The sequence below is a fragment of the Gordionus sp. m RMFG-2023 genome, chromosome 4 (assembly GCF_954871325.1).
Source record: "Gordionus sp. m RMFG-2023 chromosome 4, tfGorSpeb1-WG-v2, whole genome shotgun sequence".
Taxonomy (NCBI): domain Eukaryota; kingdom Metazoa; phylum Nematomorpha; class Gordioida; order Chordodea; family Parachordodidae; genus Gordionus; species Gordionus sp. m RMFG-2023.
Window position 1 is genome coordinate 28,452,396 of NC_088778.1, and position 16,514 is coordinate 28,468,909.

Here is a 16,514-nt window from a genome sequence, read left to right on the forward strand (position 1 = left end):
TAATTAATATTTTAAATTTATTTATATTCAAGTTGGTGCATGCGGTAAAGCATATGCCTTTGAAACGGGAGGCTCTATTCAATTCTCGAAGAGAGCAAGAAATTAACACTACACTATATAGTCTCCTTAAATTTAAAATACATTAGGGAGATACGAAAACGATCGTGTTATGATTATGGAGATTATATATTAGATAAATGATCTTTATAATATATCTAAATCATTTATGTAGTTAAATTATTGATGTTTGTTATACATAAAGATGAGTATATGTATGTAGTAAAGTGATGCAAAATCGCTTCGTGCCGATTTTTAAAAACGGGCAATAAATATTTTAAGCCAGAAATATATTGCCTAAACCTCGAGAGCAAAATCTTCAGGCTTACGTAATATTTTTCTGGATATAGTGAGTTATACATTTTTAAAAATATACTCAAATGGAACGACTTTGCAACACTAGATGTATGCATTAAAAATTAAAACGATTAGTATGTTTACAAAATACAAAATCGGATGTTATATCGGGATCGGTAATCGCCTAATATCAATTAAATATCGGATCGGCTTCCAAAAAGTGGTGTTATTACACCTCTAGAAATTTTGTTGAAAACGAGAGATCAGAAATTTAGTAGAAAGCATTTAAATGCCAAACCAAATATAGACCCTCTCCCCTAGTGATGCAAAATGCTCCACTTGAGCCGATTTTTAAAAACGGCTAACTCACTATTTTAGCCACAAAATAATTTCCTAAGCCTCTTTGCGAATTGATATCCAAACCTAGTGTTGCAAACAGGTCGATTTTTAAAAATTGGCTCAAATTGTGCGATTTTGCATTACTAATAATAATAAAAAATTTTAAATTTTAGACCAAAAAATATTATATTCATATCACATACATAGTTTAAATAATTCTTACCAATAATAAAATATTAAATTAATTTTTTTATATAAAGTAAATAATGAATATTGAAAAAATTTTGTGGTAAATGGAAATATTTATTACCAATTTTATAAAAAGCATTCAAAAAAAAGAAATATTTTAATTTGTTATGCCAAGCTTATAAAAAATATATTAGTATCTAAATATATTTATAAAGATATAGAATTGAGTCATTCATTCAAGTTTTTTTAAAAAGTGAGAAAAAAAACAAAATACCTTTTTAGATGATAGCTAAATTGTTAATACGAAATTTCATTGACTTGTTTATATAGTATTAGTCTAGTCATTATTAATACCATCGCACGTTTATAGTTGGGTAATCACTACATTTTAGACCGTAAGCCAATTTTTAGGTGGCTAAAAAATTGCCTAACCCAAGTTTGGCGAATATATCACTTTGGCCTCAGGGTTTTTCTTAAAGAGAATACCTCAAATTTGAATGACACTATGGTATATTAAAAGGCCTTAGTTAACGAAATTTCTCCGGCAGACGCCTGTAACTCTATACACGCTATTTACATAACATAATCATATAAGCGATTGTGTTTTCCACTATGCTAACAAAAATTTAAGCATGGTTTAATATAAATTATAATTCTTTCCATTCATGTGGATTCAAAATTTATTGTTTATTATAATTATTGTTATGTTTTCAAGAGAAGGCCATGCAAACATATCGAATAAACTTTATTTTTAATCAATTAATTTATAATATTATATGATTTTTTTATAAAGTCTCGAAAAATGCTTGCGTAGTAAAAGTTCTAGTGCGCGGATATATCAGATTTTGATCCAAATAAACTCATATCGGTCAGACTCAGATATACATTTTTCGGATTTTTAAATTATTCGGGTCTCTCCAAATTTTTTTTATATCGGACCAGATCTTAGGTCTAGAACGCCGTGCTTGCCCTAGAAAAATTTATAAAGTGCTAACGATTATAATGTTACATTATTTCGATACTCGGGTGATTCTATCGCAAATCAACCAGGGGCCAATCCTTCAATTTTTTTTAAATTGTAACTAATAGCTAAATATTTAGCCTGCTAACATTTATATTTTTGGAGAAAAGGGGACGTCCACTTAGAACTCTAATATTTCCAAAAATATAAATTTTAGGATAAAATTTTGGCCATTCATTTTTTTTTGCTTACTAAATTTTTTAAAAATTGAATGGGATCGGCCGAAAATCTAATTTTTGATCCACGCATTTAAAATAAAATTTGGGGGCTAAAGTGATCAAGACAAGGTGTCCATCTTTAAAGGCTTCGCGGAATTATGATAAGTGAGTGAATTTATTAAAGATAAACATAGAGAAAAAAAGACAAGACTTATAACACCTAATTAAAATTTTATTTTTCAAAATTCCGCTAATTAGTCATAGTAATATTATTACTTTGTTTAAACAAAAAAAATAATTAATAAATTCCCTTTTGATTTCACGCGTAAAATTTGGTATACTTAGAGTGTGAAATAGTTGAAATATTTTAGTAATCTCAAAATTCAAATATTAAGTGGCAATCAATACAAGATATACGATAATTGAATGCAGGGAATGCCGAAGCGAGGTCGAACCTGAACCTAGGTTAAAGGTCCGATTTTGTATAATTTTGTGAGCGGAGTAACATGTAAAATGATAATTATTATTTTGTTTAACAAAAAAAAAGATATTTGAAAAATCCTCTTTTATTTCACGAACAAAGTCCGTAAAATTTGGCATCCTTAAGAGTGTGCAATAGTTGAAATTTTTAGCAGTCTCAAATTTCAAATATTAAGTGGCAATCAAAACATGATATACGATAATTGTATACAGGGAATGTCAAATTGAGGTCGAACTCGAACCCAGGTTAAAGGTGCGGTTTTGTAAAATTTTGTGCAATGTAACATGTAAAATGATTCATTATATAATTCTCAGTTGGTAAAAGAGTTTAAAGAATTAAGATATAATTCTAATTATAAGTTTAACTAATATATATGTTAGCGGCAATCTGTTATTTTTAAAACTTTAAATCATTTTTTGAGCGCGTTTTCTTTTAAATATAAAAATCTAATTTTACCGTATCCGGTATACCTATCTTATGATAATTTTATTGTTAACATTTGAGATGAAAATTCTATGGAAAAACTAATATAAATTATATTAAGTTTATAAATTCATAACAAAATTGTCTGAAATTCATAGCGTAGATATACAAAACTTGATGGAATATATTTCCGGTAAAATCAGATTTATAAACTTTAAAAAAAGCGCTCAAAAAATGATTTAAAGTTGAAAAAATAACACATTGTCGGAAAAAACACAATGCCGGCAATGTGTTATTTTTCAACTTTATATCATTTTTTAAGGGCGTTAATTTAAAAATTAGATTTTACCTGAAATGTAATCTAGCATGTTTAGAATACCTAAACTATTAATTGTCTACAAAATTTCCGTATAACTTAGAGAATTTAAATTTATATAAAAAATCTATGGAAAAATGAATGTCTATAATATAAATAAAAGCCTTGTCACAAAAATAGCGTTACGCTCTCATGTCACACTTTTCATGTCCCACTTTATAATATATATTCAAAAAATCGTTAATTTAAAAAGTGCCTGTGGCCCAATCGGACAAGAACGCTTACAAATCTAGACGGATTATTGGACTTGGGTTCGAATCCAGGCAAATGTTTTTTTTCTTAATCTGATAAAATTAATCAGATACGATTCAAAGAGTACGAGATTTATTTAAATACTTTTTTAATTCTTGAATTTATGTATAATTTAAAATTTAAACACATTATATGGGGAATCAGAATTTTCTCTTTTATTTGATGAATGATGAATCAGAAATTTCCTATCCTTATGAGGTGTTATTTAAAAATTATATTTATTTAGGGTTATTCTAAAATTTTCCATTATTTTTATGAAATATGTTAATAAAGTAAGTATATATTTATTAATTATAATTTATGTGTACAATTAAAAAGTCTTTTAAAATAAATTTTTATTCAATTGTATTTTATAATCTAAAAATTTAATCTTGCCGATGAGAATTTTATATTTAAACCAGAGACCTGCAGAGGTACCATTTGCACGGCCCGTCTCGGTTTTAAAATTTTTAGGCCCGGCCCGGCTCGGATATTTTTTAAAAAAATTTTTTACGGCCCGGTGCGGCCCGGATTTAAAAATTTAAGGCTCGGCCCGGATATAAGTATATTCCATATTTTATTCAGATATTTAATTACAAATTGATACTATAAAAAATTTGTGCAAATAATATTTTTGAATATAAAAGATTCTATTGTGATTTTTAATTTTTATTTAAAAAATACATGTAAAAAGCTAATATTTTGAGAATATTATATTAAATTTATAAAAATTATAAAACTGTTATTTATAAAAATGAATGAGCATATACTATATTTTATATTGCATTTATAAAAATAAAACTAATATTCATAAAAATGGTAATAATATTTTGAGCATATACTATATTTTATATTGCATTTAAAAAAAATAAAAGTTAATTTATAAAATAATGGAAAATATTTTGAGAATATAATATATTGTATTTACTATTTAATTTATAAAATAAAAATAAATCGCTATTTAAAAAAATGCATGTAAAATAAATATAAATAGTATTTTGAAAATATAATCTAATTGCACAATATTAAATTAATATAATTTTTAACAAAAGAAGATAATTGTATTATATAATATATTGTAAAAAAAATAATAAAAAACTTTCATGACTCAAGGTAAAATATAATAAATGCAATAAATATTTGACAGTTTGCAAAGTAAAAAACCAGCATGATTGACGAAACCCTATACTCAAGAAAGATATTAAAAATTCACAAATTATCATGAAGAAAGAAAAGCATATCTACCTTTTCAGGTTGAAGATTACTTCTTCTTTCTTCAAGAATTCTTCCAGTAGTGAAAAAATTCCGCTCACAGCTTGCACTTGAAGCAGGAATAGCCAATACCCGTTTTGCCAATTTTGCTAAAATTGGGAATTCGCTTTGATGAGAAGCCCACCACTCTAACAAATTATCCACCTTAAATATTTCATCTATTTTTTTGTTAATATAATTATAATAATCATCATCGGATTGACATACTACCAGAATTACCATCGCCCCATTTGTCATAAAACGACTCAGTTTGTTTAACAACAGTCGTAATTTGACTGGTCGATGGTACTTATTTACTTACTGAGCCTCTTGTGATTTAATATAATCTTTTATATAGTTTTCCGTCATCTTGCGATCTGTCCCTGACAACATACGTAATTGTTTGAATTTGGGACAGAGAAAAGGAGAAATAAAATGATACTTGTGTAAAACAAATTTTTCAATTAAAAAATGCTTTATATTAAGTAATATCAATTTTATTTCTCTTTTTTCGCTTTGAAAGGTATTATAAACTTCAAGAAGTTCATAATATCATATTACCACTTTAAAAAGAATACAAGAGTCCGACTGTAACTCAACAATAGCTCTGTTAAAATTCTCAAGAATGTTGACTAGATCCTGAAGGATCGGAAAGTCTATAATATAATACTTTTCCGATCCCCCATGTTCTAGAAGAACTTTTTAATTTCTTCATTTTGAGAATAAACAGAATTGAGCATATTGTATTTAGAGTTCCAGCGGACTTCTATATCTTGATAAAGAGCTTTTAAATGCTGACATTTATTACTTTGTTTTAAATGCCCCACTAATATTTTAGTATTATCTATTGTTGATTTTATTAATAGGGCATTACTTTCCAAATATTTGGAGTTAAATGAATTTCTTAAAATTGTATTTAATAAATGACAAGAACAATTTAATCGTTCATTTAACTCCAATGCTTTTATAATATTTTTACCTTGGTCTGTAACAAAAATTATATTATTAAAATCGTTATTGTTAAAACTAAAATTATGAAAATTTTTTAATAGTTCATCCTTAACTACTTGGCTAGTCTTAGACACTTCTTTAAATTTAGTGATAAATAGGTTTCTCTTCACTAACTTCCAGTCATCTGATATATAGTGCAAGTTAACTGTTATAAACGAGTTCTTTTTATGGTCATCGCACCATATATCAGTGGAAGCAGCCATAAATCGATTCTTGATTACTGGGGCAATAGTATCAACCAAAATGCTTCTTATTTTATTACATTTTTCTTTAAGGTGGTGGGATATGAAATCAATGAGTTGATATCTATTTTACCATACGTTGCCCCAACATCGACTAGAGCCTGGCTGAATTCAAGAAACCTATTTCCAGCTATCATTTCGAAAGGTCTAATATCTTTTGCGCAAAGTTTTAAGGAATGATCTATAAATTTTTGTTTTAAATATTTCATATTACATTTATAAGTGGGTTTTTCAGGTGTAAAAAATTTTTTATTAATTTTCATGGATTTACCATCACATTTATGTCTTTTTTAATGTGATGTACCATGGTTATAATTATAAGATAATAAATTTGAACAATTTATGCATTGCACATAGCCAATATTTTTATTATTATTATCTATGATTATTTTAAATTTAGTCCATATTTCAGATTTTAAAGTATTATTTGTATTTTTAAAAGAATAAATATTATTTTTAATATTGTTAATTATATCATTAGTGTTTTATGCCATGATATTCCTTTTATTGATTGTTTTGGAAATATTCAAAATATTTAGATATGAATTATAAGATTTATATTTAATATTAATTTTTACTTTAGCTTCTTGAATGCTTAAAATTGATTGATTGAGTATCACTAATTCTAATGATAATAAATATTAATTAATTATTTATATCTTACATTGATTATAAATATCTAATATCAATATTTATTAAATAATGTAGATTGAAATTATTATATTTATTTATTATAATAAATTTAAACTGAATATTATAGTTATAAGAAAAAGTATGTTATTAAAATTTTATATTATTTACAAAAAGATTCAATCTAATTTGAAATAGATTTTATAAACTAATATATGAAGCTAAAAAATATCAATGTACATTTTTATTTGTAAGAGAATAATTCAAATTTTGAAATCATTTATTCTGAAAATTTTATCAATGTTTAAATTTAATTTTACAGTAAGATAAAATTATTAGCAAAATAGAATTTTTTATTACTTAAATCTGTTTATGGGATATATCCACTTCTAAACTATTCTTCTAACACAACTGTTCTAAGTCTAACTTCAAAGATTTCTAACACAATTTGAAAATGACTAGTGGAGCACTGCAATTCTAGATAATAAAATATATTAAGTAATTTAAAATATATTTATAATAATTATACATACTGTTCTAAGTCTAATTTTTAAGTTTTCTAACACAATTTGAAAATGACTAGTGGAGTACTGCAATTCTAGATAATAAATTAAGTAATTTAAAATATATTTATAATAATTATACATACTGTTCTAAGTCTAACTTCTAAGTTTTCTAACACAATTTGAAAATGACTAGTGGAGCACTGCAATTCTAGATAATAAAATATATTAAGAAATTTAAAATATATTTATAATAATTATACATACTGTTCTAAGTCTAATTTTTAAGTTTTCTAACACAATTTGAAAATGACTAGTGGAGTACTGCAATTCTAGATAATAAATTAAGTATTTTAAAATATATTTATAATAATTATACATACTGTTCTAAGTCTAACTTCTAAGTTTTCTAACACAATTTGAAAATGACTAGTGGAATTTCTTAATTTATTATCTATCTAGAATTGCAGTACTCCACTAGTCATTTTCAAATCGTGTTAGAAAACTTAGAAGTTAGACTTAGAACAGTATGTATAATTATTTAAAATATATTTTAAATTTCTTAATATATTTTATTATCTAGAATTGCAGTGCTTCACTAGTCATTTTCAAATTGTATTAGAAAACTTAGAAGTTAGACTTAGAACAGTATGTATAATTATTTAAAATATATTTTAAATTACTTAATATATGTTATTATCTAGAATTGCAGTGCTCCACTAGTCATTTTCAAATTGTGTTAGAAAACTTATAAGTTAGACTTAGAACAGTATGTATAATTATTATAAATATATTTTAACTTAATATATGTTATTATCTAGAATTGCAGTGCTCCACTAGTCATTTTCAAATTGTGTTAGAAAATTTAGAAGTTAGACTTAGAACAGTATGTATAATTATTATAAATATATTTTAAATTACTTAATATATGTTATTATCTAGAATTGCAGTGATCCAATAGTCATTTTCAAATTGTGTTAGAAAACTTAGAAGTTATACTTAGAACAGTATGTATAATTATTGTAAATTACTTAATATCTAGAATTGCAGTACTCCACTAGTCATTTTCAAATTGTGTTAGAAAACTTAGAAGTTAGACTTAGAACAGTATGTATAATTATTTAAAATATATTTTAAATTTCTTAATATATTTTATTATCTAGAATTGCAGTGCTCCACTAGTCATTTTCAAATTGTGTTAGAAAACTTAGAAGTTAGACTTAGAACAGTATGTATAATTATTATAAATATATTTCAAATTACTTAATTTATTATCTAGAATTGCAGTACTCCACTAGTCATTTTCAAATTGTGTTAGAAAACTTAGAAGTTAGACTTAGAACAGTATGTATAATTATTATAAATATATTTTATTATCTAGAATTGCAGTGCTCCACTAGTCATTTTCAAATTGTGTTAGAAAACTTAGAAGTTAGACTTAGAACAGTTGTGTTAGAAGAATAGTTTAGAAGTGGATATATCCCATAAACAGATTTAAGTAATAAAAAATTCTATTTTGCTAATAATTTTATCTTACTGTAAAATTAAATTTAAACATTGATAAAATTTTCAGAATAAATGATTTCAAAATTTGAATTATTCTCTTACAAATAAAAATGTACATTGATATTTTTTAGCTTCATATATTAGTTTATAAAATCTATTTCAAATTAGATTGAATCTTTTTGTAAATAATATAAAATTTTAATAACATACTTTTTCTTATAACTATAATATTCAGTTTAAATTTATTATAATAAATAAATATAATAATTTCAATCTACATTATTTAATAAATATTGATATTAGATATTTATAATCAATGTAAGATATAAATAATTAATTAATATTTATTATCATTAGAATTAGTGATACTCAATCAATCAATTTTAAGCATTCAAGAAGCTAAAGTAAAAATTAATATTAAATATAAATCTTATAATTCATATCTAAATATTTTGAATATTTCCAAAACAATCAATAAAAGGAATATCATGGCATAAAACACTAATGATATAATTAACAATATTAAAAATAATATTTATTCTTTTAAAAATACAAATAATACTTTAAAATCTGAAATATGGACTAAATTTAAAATAATCATAGATAATAATAATAAAAATATTGGCTATGTGCAATGCATAAATTGTTCAAATTTATTATCTTATAATTATAACCATGGTACATCACATTAAAAAAGACATAAATGTGATGGTAAATCCATGAAAATTAATAAAAAATTTTTTACACCTGAAAAACCCACTTATAAATGTAATATGAAATATTTAAAACAAAAATTTATAGATCATTCCTTAAAACTTTGCGCAAAAGATATTAGACCTTTCGAAATGATAGCTGGAAATAGGTTTCTTGAATTCAGCCAGGCTCTAGTCGATGTTGGGGCAACGTATGGTAAAATAGATATCAACTCATTGATTTCATATCCCACCACCTTAAAGAAAAATGTAATAAAATAAGAAGCATTTTGGTTGATACTATTGCCCCAGTAATCAAGAATCGATTTATGGCTGCTTCCACTGATATATGGTGCGATGACCATAAAAAGAACTCGTTTATAACAGTTAACTTGCACTATATATCAGATGACTGGAAGTTAGTGAAGAGAAACCTATTTATCACTAAATTTAAAGAAGTGTCTAAGACTAGCCAAGTAGTTAAGGATGAACTATTAAAAAATTTTCATAATTTTAGTTTTAACAATAACGATTTTAATAATATAATTTTTGTTACAGACCAAGGTAAAAATATTATAAAAGCATTGGAGTTAAATGAACGATTAAATTGTTCTTGTCATTTATTAAATACAATTTTAAGAAATTCATTTAACTCCAAATATTTGGAAAGTAATGCCCTATTAATAAAATCAACAATAGATAATACTAAAATATTAGTGGGGCATTTAAAACAAAGTAATAAATGTCAGCATTTAAAAGCTCTTTATCAAGATATAGAAGTCCGCTGGAACTCTAAATACAATATGCTCAATTCTGTTTATTCTCAAAATGAAGAAATTAAAAAGTTCTTCTAGAACATGGGGGATCGGAAAAGTATTATATTATAGACTTTCCGATCCTTCAGGATCTAGTCAACATTCTTGAGAATTTTAACAGAGCTATTGTTGAGTTACAGTCGGACTCTTGTATTCTTTTTAAAGTGGTAATATGATATTATGAACTTCTTGAAGTTTATAATACCTTTCAAAGCGAAAAAAGAGAAATAAAATTGATATTACTTAATATAAAGCATTTTTTAATTGAAAAATTTGTTTTACACAAGTATCATTTTATTTCTCCTTTTCTCTGTCCCAAATTCAAACAATTACGTATGTTGTCAGGGACAGATCGCAAGATGACGGAAAACTATATAAAAGATTATATTAAATCACAAGAGGCTCAGTAAGTAAATAAGTACCATCGACCAGTCAAATTACGACTGTTGTTAAACAAACTGAGTCGTTTTATGACAAATGGGGCGATGGTAATTCTGGTAGTATGTCAATCCGATGATGATTATTATAATTATATTAACAAAAAAATAGATGAAATATTTAAGGTGGATAATTTGTTAGAGTGGTGGGCTTCTCATCAAAGCGAATTCCCAATTTTAGCAAAATTGGCAAAACGGGTATTGGCTATTCCTGCTTCAAGTGCAAGCTGTGAGCGGAATTTTTTCACTACTGGAAGAATTCTTGAAGAAAGAAGAAGTAATCTTCAACCTGAAAAGGTAGATATGCTTTTCTTTCTTCATGATAATTTGTGAATTTTTAATATCTTTCTTGAGTATAGGGTTTCGTCAATCATGCTGGTTTTTTACTTTGCAAACTGTCAAATATTTATTGCATTTATTATATTTTACCTTGAGTCATGAAAGTTTTTTATTATTTTTTTTACAATATATTATATAATACAATTATCTTCTTTTGTTAAAAATTATATTAATTTAATATTGTGCAATTAGATTATATTTTCAAAATACTATTTATATTTATTTTACATGCATTTTTTTAAATAGCGATTTATTTTTATTTTATAAATTAAATAGTAAATACAATATATTATATTCTCAAAATATTTTCCATTATTTTATAAATTAATTTTTATTTTTTTTAAATGCAATATAAAATATAGTATATGCTCAAAATATTATTACCATTTTTATGAATATTAGTTTTATTTTTATAAATGCAATATAAAATATAGTATATGCTCAAAATATCCATTTTTATAAATAACAGTTTTATAATTTTTATAAATTTAATATAATATTCTCAAAATATTAGCTTTTTACATGTATTTTTTAAATAAAAATTAAAAATCACAAATAGAATCTTTTATATTCAAAAATATTATTTGCACAAATTTTTTATAGTATCAATTTGTAATTAAATATCTGAATAAAATATGGAATATACTTATATCCGGGCCGAGCCTTAAATTTTTTAATCCGGGCCGGGCCGTAAAAAATTTTTTTAAAAAATATCTGGGTCGGGCCTAAAAATTTTAAGGCCGGGCCATGCAAATGGTCCCTCTGCAAGTCTCTGATATTTTTCATAACTTATTATAACATTTTTGATTAAATGTATAACTTTTTTGTTTAACTTATATATAATTTGACTATGATTAAAATTAACCTCCTATTATTTGTTAACTTAGAATATCTTTTTATTTTTTCTATTGTAATTTAATAACAATGTCTTAAATTTAAATTTTGTAACTAAGTAATAAAACATTTGGAAGGGTGGTGGTTTGTTTAAAATTTAAATTAGAATGAACATATTTTTAGCATAGTACTTTAATATGTATTCATGATTTTCATATAAATACCAGGCAGGAGCTAACCAGTAGAATGATAGGTAAATCAGATATTTCCCCTTCATTTGATCCTAATTTTGAAATTCCCAAAATTATAAATGGCAAAAAAAATATATACATATTAGACAAATTCAATTCTTATAAACCTCTACATCACACCTATTTTTCTGGATCCTAGGAAAAAATAAATTATTCTGGGTTTTCTTGGGTTTGGGAAATATTTTTTACAATTAATATGGACTTGGAAGTAGCTTGGGAAACATTTATTAAAATTAATATAGTCTTAGATTCCTGAACTTTTTTTTAATTTTAAATATGAGTTAGAAATTGACCTAAAAATTTCTTTTGGAGACATGGCCAGGCCTGATCAAATAGCAAGGCCCATGCAACTTTCATATTCTGATTGTATTATTAAATGCATTGTGACTTTTTATATATTTTATTTCAGTTCTCAACTATCAAAATTATTATGGTCTTTTGAGAAAATTTTCCCAAGTGTGTGGACCTGGCTTGTGAATTTTTTTAATATTAGGCATAGGTCTAATATTTAACACAGAATATTTATATGGCCCTCAGGTAAAAGCTAATTTAAATATATTTTTATAAAAATTGTATTCATTCTCAGTCTTAATGGGTTGGCCTTTGTCTGAAGTAGGGGTGAGCTAGGTTAAAATAGAATAAAAAATAGATATGGTTTTTAGAGATTTACATCTCCCAGGTTGGGAAAAAATTTTTAAAATTACTATGGGTTGGCCAGGCTTGGGAAAATTTTTTTATAAAATTTTTATAGGTTGGGCTGGGTTTGAAAAATATTTTTATAAATTATATTAGGCTGGGCTTGGGGAAAATTTTTCAAAAATATTATGAGCTAGACATTGGCCTAAAAAAAAATTTTATGCAGGCCTGGGCTTGGCCTGATCAAAAAACCTAGGCCCATGAAAATCTGATTTTGATTGTATTTTTAACATTATGATTATTTAAATATTTTATTTCAGTTCTCAACTACCAAAATTATTATATTCACTGGGCTTGGAAGAGTTTTTAAAATTATTATGGCTCTAAAAGTAAAAAGATCAGATCAGGTACAGATATTGGCCCGATCCAATATTTTTGAAAAATGTTAAATATTGGTGCCGATCCGATATTTAAATAGGCACAGCTCTAACTAAAATTATTATATAATTTTATATTTTATTATTTTTAAATTTATATTTGCAAAATTTGTGTTATAAATCCAAACCAACTGGTGTATAAAATTTAAAATGTTTAAGCAAATGGATATAAATGTAAGTAAGACATTGATTTTCCTTTTCCAAAATTTGAAGAATTTCAACTTAATGAAGAAGTAAAAGTTGGCTTTAAATTTAAGAGCCAGATCAAAAATCCTCTAATGAAACAGGTATAAACTTAAGAAACGCCTTAAGGCATTATTTTTTTTATGATTCTAATAGGATTTTTTTTTAATGACAATAATTTCAAGGAGATAGAAAAATATCTGAATAATTTTGATATAGAGGACAAAACCCAATAAACATATTTAATGTCAACCACATTGATTAGTCCTAATATATTCAGATGTTTCTAAGAAACTGATTAATCATTGTAGATTTTATAATTGATACTAATTCCCTTAGTTGATAACCCATCATTTATTATTATGATTCAAAACTTTATCTTCTCCTGGTACAAAAGATTTTTTTGTTGGCAGATAATAATGACAAGAAAATTAATTTTTTTATTATATTAATTTTAGTCATTTTTTTAAATATAAATTCTTTAATATATAATAACTGTATTTAAATATTTTTAAATAAAGTAGTTAAGCCACTTTTTAAAAACAGTAGTTAAATAATTTACTATTTTTTTAAATAAGTAGTTATAGCAGTATTGCACTAAACCTTTCTATCAAATAACGGTAGAGATAGTACATGATTACTTTTAAAAGTAGGTTTTAAAAGTTTACATAAGTGATCTGCAAGGCCTGGCCCAATCCCATGGGGTCCAAATTTACTTTGGTCTTAGTTGAGCCTAATTTTTGAAATATATAAAAACATAAATTCTTCCAAATCCACTTTTGACTGTGACAAAAACAGAGATAAATTGGAATGGGATAAGTGCATTGACTGCCTTCCATATATGTTAACAACAAATCAGCAATAAAATTTTTAATATATCATGAATACCTACCCAAATAAAATAAGATTTAATAGATAAAAACAAAAAATTAGTAGATATTTCCAAAAAACAAGCATTTTAAAATTACAACTAAAATAAAATAATTTAATTCATTAAGTACCATTACAGAGACATTAGTTATTTATAATTTTAAATTTTCCAAATAAATGATGAAAAAAATAAATATAAAATGCAGGTATGTGAACTATTCTATAAAAAAAGGGTCGTCTGGTACAGGAATAAAATTTAAAAAAGAGTCAGTGTTCAGGTTTAAGGAACATAAAAAATGACTCAAAGTAAAACTTTTTCCATTCATTGTTATACTTCAATAAATAACATACATAATTTACAAATAAAAAAAAATTTATATTTTAAATGTTTTATTCAATCACACAATCATAATATCTTCTAAAATATTATATTTTAAAGAAAAAAATCCAACTTCCTAGATATTTATCTTTAAATACATAAATTATAGTACTTATGCCTGGTACAGCCATGCGATTCTAGACAAGATATATAATTCTGGAGGTTAAAAAATTTGAAATGATGGAAAAGTAGGTAAATAAAATCCAAAAACTAAGGGTGAGTATAAGTTAGAAACATACTCATGGCAGACCTCTAGCTGAAGCTTTATTAATTTTTAACAACATAATCATATGGTTATTTTCAAATATATTAAAATATATAAGTTAAATCCTAAGAATATATTATTAATTTTAAATAGAATCTATATAATATTGAGACAATAAAAGAATATATTTATAGGATTTTAAAGCTAGTTACGTACAAGCATTATTAAAATCCTAGTAGGGTCAATGTAAATGATATAGATTTCAAATTATTTTATATGTCATCAGGTAAACTTCAGCATCAATAGATGGCAAACTGATCCATTAAAAATTTTTTGTTAGATATCAAACTTGTATAAAATATTATTTGAATGTTTAATATTAAAGATGTGTAAAAAAATAAGACAAATTAGTGATAAAAATTGAATTTGAGCAGATTTTTAAAAACTGCTAACTCATTATTGTAGCCAAAAAAAATATTGTATATGCCTTGAGTTTCTCTAATAGATGTCTTGCCATCTATGAGCAAAATTTTGAAGTCTCTAATATTATTCTGAATAGTTAGCTTTTAAAAATAGGCTCAAATTGACGTGTTTACAAATATAATAATTTTTAGAAAGATAGATATATAATACTCTATATCCTTAATTTATATATATATTACTATTTTAATGATATAGAATAAATATTTGAAAAGGTTTAATTTTTTAAAAATACTTTTGGAACGAAATAAAAATATTAGTACTTAGACAATTTACCTTTAAATAAATAATCATATTCATCATCCTTTAGCCCCATTATAGAATAATACTAATAATATAAAACCAAATTAAATGGCGACCCAAATCAGTGTGCTATGATTTGCATACGAAATGTGTTTTTTTGGTGAACTCTGAAGCCCTCCGTGATTTAAATGAAATTTGTGTTATTATAGGATACGAAACGAATAGCATATATAAATAATATTATTGCATACAAATAATAATAATATTATAGCATATATGAAATAATAAAAACTTATATATGTCATAATCAATTTTAAAACTTTGATCAAAGATATTTAAATTATTTACATTTTCAGCGATATATAATTAATAAAAATATTTTGAGGATAATCGATGGTAGTGATAATTTTATATTTAGGTTATTAATATCAAGTCAATTTAATTATATCAATGATGTTGTCAATTTGATATGTAGGGTATTAGTAAGAAGATGGTACCATCTTCATCATATTTAAAGCATAGCAAGATAAAGGTTGAGTTAGGAATAGATTCTTTTCTATCAAAATATTTTTAGTAATTAAAGATTCTGTATGTTTGGCTCATGGCTTGAGTCAGATATATAGGGACGTAGGTAAAGAAAATGTGTTCATTAAAACATTATCCCAACTTTAGTATTTTTGAAAGATACTAAATATTCTGAAATAAATTTGTCATTTTAGCAACTCTAGAAACGACTATCAATTTTATAAAATAGGAAGACAAGATGGGCTCATATGATGTAATTACCTAATTAAAAATGGGGATTTAAATTGCTCTATGAAGACCAACAAAAAAAATGACTTAAATTATAAATACTCTATAACCAACTATCAAAATATTGTTAATATATAGGTAAAGAAAATGGGTTCATTAAAACATTATCCCAACTTTAGTATTTTTGAAAGATACTAAATATTCTGAAATAAATTTGTCATTTATAGCAACTCTAGAAACGACTA

At 24.6% G+C, this 16,514-nt stretch overlaps 1 protein-coding gene across 1 annotated transcript in view; it reads right to left on the reverse strand.

Annotated features, from left to right (window-relative positions):
- Window positions 1-15,710, reverse strand: part of LOC135929122 (ras-related protein Rab-11A-like) — a 38,830-nt gene extending 23,120 nt beyond the window's left edge. Inside the window, exon 1 of the mRNA XM_065465636.1 lies at window positions 15,550-15,710. Coding sequence (XP_065321708.1) covers window positions 15,550-15,589 — 40 coding nt within the window. The 5' untranslated portion in view covers window positions 15,590-15,710. The remainder of the gene's footprint in view (window positions 1-15,549) is intronic.
- Window positions 15,711-16,514: the final 804 nt, after the last annotated feature.